The sequence below is a fragment of the Penaeus monodon genome, chromosome 8 (genome assembly GCF_015228065.2).
Source record: "Penaeus monodon isolate SGIC_2016 chromosome 8, NSTDA_Pmon_1, whole genome shotgun sequence".
In the NCBI taxonomy this organism is placed as follows: Eukaryota; Metazoa; Arthropoda; class Malacostraca; order Decapoda; family Penaeidae; genus Penaeus; species Penaeus monodon.
Genome location: NC_051393.1, coordinates 11,754,227 through 11,759,733, shown reverse-complemented (window position 1 = coordinate 11,759,733; position 5,507 = coordinate 11,754,227). Strand labels below are relative to the sequence as shown.

Below are 5,507 nucleotides of genomic sequence, written 5' to 3'. Positions count from 1 at the left end.
TGTATGAATCGCTGGCATCCTGTGCAGTATCATCAAAAAGTGCCAAAGTTCAAATACACCATCGTGATGGCGACTGCTGTTGTCAGCACGACAACGTTGTTGTTGTTACGAACTCTCCGCGTGATCGTATTATAAACATAGTGCTCACAAACCATACCCTTAAATAAATAAACAGGACTGATTATATAACTCTTCATTCTGCGGAGGAACAGTCTGCAATTAATTTGTATTGTTCGGCAAACATCTTATATTTGCTGCTTAATAATTATACGTCACCATACGTTTATTAGGTCAGTTATATGCATGTATTCGGCCATGGCTGAACATACTATATTTCCTGTGAACAAATATATATCATAATGCAGACGAAACATCCTCTCACTTGAATTGTTGATGATGACGGTCCAAACCAGAGTATTCTCTTCTAATCAGTTCATCCCATTTTAATTAATTATCTGATAACACACATGTGTATGAATGTATGTATGCATATATATATATATATATATATATATATATATATATATATATATATATATATAAATTATATATATATATATCATAAATAAATTTTATATATATATATATATATATATATATATATATATATATATATATATATATAATAGACTGTATAACATATGCATGTTGTGTTTATATATATATTGTTTCATCTTTCAAGTACTTTCTTTGTACCAGCAATGCAGTACTGAGCAATAAAAACTCAGGGAATATAACAGGAAGGAAAATGTTAATTATGTGCCTCTTGGTTTCTAGTTGCATTTCACTTATTCCCTTTATTTTTTTCCTTTGAGTAAAAAAATTATATTTCGGTAAGTCACAAGTGGGAGCGAGAGGGAGAGGGAGAGGGAGAGGGAGAGGGAGAGGGAGAGGGAGAGGGAGAGAGAAGAGAGAAGAGAGAGAGAGAGAGAGAGAGAGAGAGAGAGAGAGAGAGAGAGAGAGAGAGAGAGAGAGAGAGAGAGAGAGAGAGAGAGAGAGAGAGAGAGAGAGAGAGAGAGAGAGAGAGAGAGAGAGAGAGAGAATGGGTGAATTACATTATCTCAAATTTTATATACACAATATATACCATGTGTATATATATATAACATACCAGTAATTCAATCAAAATAAATTATAGTGGTGAGGAATAAATTAAAGATTTTATTTGCCAATTTCAAAATTTATCTTCCTGTAATATTCAATCAATACAAGAAATATCTTTAAATGTCTCAGAATACAGCAAGTGAAATGTCTTTTTAATACATTTTGCTTTACAATTATACATGTAAAATTACCAATCCCACTGAATATCATTATCATTAGGATGACTAGCTTAATTGATTTCATGGGATGCCAGTTACCCTTATAATCACTATAATGTTGACTGGTTGGGTGTTGTAACTTGTACATCAATAAAGTAATGGTCAAAGTCATTGGTTTAGAGAAAATCATAGTCAATGCAGAATGTTTCAATAATTATTTCACAAAACTTATTGTACCATACTTCTGACTAGAATAATTATCACTCATATTACTTCTTTCTTGCAAAGTTTAAAGTGGATGACAAGATACCTGAATAACAAAACCTGTGCAGACCATATCCACAGTTTCATGCAAAATAATACAAAATCTTTCTCTTTCTCTTACAGGCATTGCAGTGTAATATATTATACTGCTCTCTGATAACACGAAAAAGAAATCTTCCACTCTCCTCAGGGCCTTAAATTTTCTGTAGCCAAGCAATATCTGTGCTTTAATTTTGCTTGATCAATTATAAATAATAAAAAAATACATTATTACATAATGAATTTTGCCTTCAAAAACAGTACATAGTACAGTTACTTTTATTTTATAATTCACCAGACCTGTCTTACCATTCATTAACCTATTTTTTGTGACAATTCCAGAATTTGTATCATAAAATACATTTCATATGACTTGTCTGAATTGCCCTAACCTAAGTGCTGGCTGGTAGCAGTGCTACAGGCATGGTTTAGTACAATCACTCAGAATTAAACACATTCCACATGACAGATAAAGGATTACTCCTGATTTTTTTTATCTTGCTGCTTAATTCACCACTTTTCTTCCCTTTCCTTCTCTTCTTACTAACTGTTCTCGAGTTCCTGCGTATCTCTTCTTCTGTAATTTCTCGAAGGCATTTCTGTGACTTGCCTTTAGTGGTTAACTTTTTTTTGCTGCATTTCTCTCTCATGTGCATAGCCATGTGTACACTGAGGCGTTCCCTTGAAAATATCATGCCACATTCTCTGCACTCTTGACCATCATGTCCTCGTACATGTCTCATTAGGGTGGATCGGTCATCAAATTCCTCACCGCATTTATGACAGCCAAAATGATTATCCCTCTTTGCCTTTGTGTGTACAACCATATGTGATTTCAGATTCCCTTTCCGAGTGAAATTTTTCCCACATTCATCGCACACAAATTTTTTAACTCCTATCATATGCAATTCTTCAACATGTCTGTCCAGGTTCTCTTGGTTTGCAACTTCTTTGCCACACAATCTGCATATGTATGGCCCCCCGCCTTCACACACTAGAGAATGATTCCGTAGGTTACCTGCACGGCGAAACTTCCTGGAACACAATTTACAGGTTAGAGAACTTCTTGTTCTTCCATTAGTCACTTGATTTCCTTTCTTAGGGCTGGTCTTCTCATTCCTTTCAAGATTGTTTTTGTTAAGTACAGTATTCGACTCCAATGCTTCGTTGGACTGTTCATCATCCTCATATGGGGAATCCTCAGTTTTAAAATCCAAGTCACTGCCACCTTCATAATGAAAACCGTCTGTTTCCTCAAACAGAAATGTTTCTTCCTTGATAGTCTCATAGCCCAGCATCAGGCTTGGACCCGCCACCTTATCTTCCTCTTTCATGGCAGCAAAAATTTAAGTCAACCTGAAAATGTATACACTCATTAATGATTTCCACTTCTGAGTTTAAATATATGTATGCATATACTAACTAAACATAATACTAAAGTTACAGTATTAAGTCAGTGTTGAAGGATATTTTGGGGTAAATTAAAAAAATATCAATAATGGCTTTTTGGGTAATTATACTGGCTATATTGAATCCATGTCCTGAACCTTGCAGTGAAGTGTGAAGGTTGGCTAACAATTGGAAGTCCAACATGGTAAAGTTACAGGTGCTGGGCAACAGCCACTGCCTTTGTACTCTAATAAAGGCCAATATCTCCAACAATCAACAGGATGGTCTACTAGATCTATCATATATGATATATGTGGTGGCCTTTGCTGGAGTGCTGATGTACTATTCCAGCAAAGAATTATTTTTTTTACATTAAAAAAAAATCATGACTATCTGTTCTCTTGAAAATAGCTGAAATTTTATTGCATTTTTGTTAAGACTGCCAATAATTATTAGTTTTATCTGGTCTGACGGAATAATACTAAAATAAAACTTGAAACTTACTTTTCATCATTACAAAGTTCTAGGCATGAAAAATATAAGCCAAATCATTTAACCTCCATGGCTGAACTTTCAATATGAACTAATATACATCATGCTGTACTGGAAACTTTACCCATTTTTATAGTTAGCAACAAGCTTGGACTAATTCTATATAATTATCTGATGATAAATCACCTGAGAGCTCTATCTTATCATAATATACATGGAGGAGTTTGTCTGCCTTTGCCGGAGGGTGGCCATGATTTTACTGGATCAGTTCATGCAGTGGTTTTAGGTGTAGTGTTTTGAATGATTCCAGAATAACTAGAACTGAAAATTAGTTTTCAAAATATATTAGCTATCACCTCTCTATTTATCCATATAAATATTATACCTATTTATTAAACTATTACCTTATTACAGGAGTAGACTGAATTACACTAAATACAGGAGTAGACTGAATTACACTAAATACAGATCCCAAAATTCTGTCAAGATTTTAATAAGATTTACAAATGAATTCTGCAAATGATGCTTATCAACATTATCGTTTGGCGTCGACATACTGAACCTTCAAATAAATACTGAATAACGGACATGCAACTCAATTCTTCTTTATATTTATAATTTTTACTGTATATTGACCCCAAGATAAACCTCGTGTTGTATTCGTTATTTCAAAGACAGAAAGAAAAACATGGACTTACGTGGTATAATTTCTCAAAATGGTATTTCTTGTCAGTGACGCACGTAAACAAAAGTAAGTCACGAGCTTAAAATATTTTGTGTGGCCGCTTGAAACTCTCAGATTACAGGACGACGGACTTAAACAACAATAACAACGATAGTAATAATGACGACCGCAACAGTAATGATAACTATGATGATGATGATGATGATGATGATGATGATGATGATGATGATGATGATAATGGTGAAGATGAAGATGATAATAATAATAATAATAATAATAATAATAATAACAACAATAATAATAACCATAATAATAACTATAATAATAACCATAATAATAATAATAATAACAACCATAATGATAATAATAAAAATAACAACAAACAACAATAACATCAATAATGATAATGATAACGATGATAATAACAAAACAACAACAGTAATAATAATGATTATGATTAATGACAATGATGAGATGATGATGATAATAATTGTAATAATGTTTGATGTTGATAACAACAACAATGATGATAATAATAATGATGCTGATAACAACAACAATAATATTAATAATAATGATAATGACAATAGTAATGGCAGTGATTATGATGATGATAATGATGAGGAAGATGCTGATGGTGATGATAATAGTAGCAAAGCTAACAAAAGTAATATTAATTTATTTCAGCAGAATACAATATACAGTATGGAATACAGCTTAGTACGAACATTTTCGATAAATTTACTGGAACATAGAAAGTGATAATACATCAGTTAAGGAAAATTACACCCCTTTCAGAGAGAGAGAGAGAGAGAGAGAGAGAGAGAGAGAGAGAGAGAGAGAGAGAGAGAGAGAGAGAGAGAGAGAGAGGAACATTTTACATTATAGGCAGCTTAGTCCAAGAAGCACTTGGGATAAAACATATACACTAGATAACATGACCCCCTAGTCTAATGTTACAAATGAGCGTTTTGACACTGCAGTTGCAGCCACCATAATACTGGTGTTATTGTTGGTACACATATTGGTGCGTACAACTGTATAAATCCTTTTTTATCTTCTTTCTGGACAATGACATGATTCAGAATTGTGAAGGATTTAGATATGCCACTGTGGTTGATTTTCTTTTTAGACCATATTAGGAATGCAGAATACAACGATAAACAACAATAAATTTGATTTTTTTAAAACCAAAGCGCATATAACGTATTTCCTGATAAAAATGTTGCCAAATCCATGCAAGCGCTCCATCAAATCCATATCATCTTTCTGGTCACGTCTTAGATGGGTATTATTTAGTTTACGTTGCGAGATGTGGCCTCCATACCTGATGCCGTAAGTGACCTGGAATGTAACAGGAGTATCAGACGTGGCTA

General features: G+C 33.3%; 1 protein-coding gene across 1 annotated transcript; it reads right to left on the bottom strand.

The window, feature by feature from the left end:
* Positions 1–1,164: 1,164 nt before the first annotated feature.
* On the bottom strand, positions 1,165–4,252 carry LOC119576148 (zinc finger protein 836-like). The gene is made up of 2 exons (XM_037923714.1): positions 4,145–4,252; positions 1,165–2,921 (listed from the first exon to the last, which is right to left on the bottom strand). The coding sequence occupies exon 2, from the start codon at positions 2,897–2,899 to the stop codon at positions 2,003–2,005; it is 897 nt and encodes a 298-aa protein (XP_037779642.1). The 5' UTR covers positions 2,900–2,921; positions 4,145–4,252; the 3' UTR covers positions 1,165–2,002.
* Positions 4,253–5,507: the final 1,255 nt, after the last annotated feature.

Excerpts from the sequence above, each read along its gene's own strand:
- LOC119576148 (XM_037923714.1), bottom strand. The coding sequence starts at position 2,899 with ATGAAAGAGGAAGATAAGGTGGCGGGTCCAAGCCTGATGCTGGGCTAT.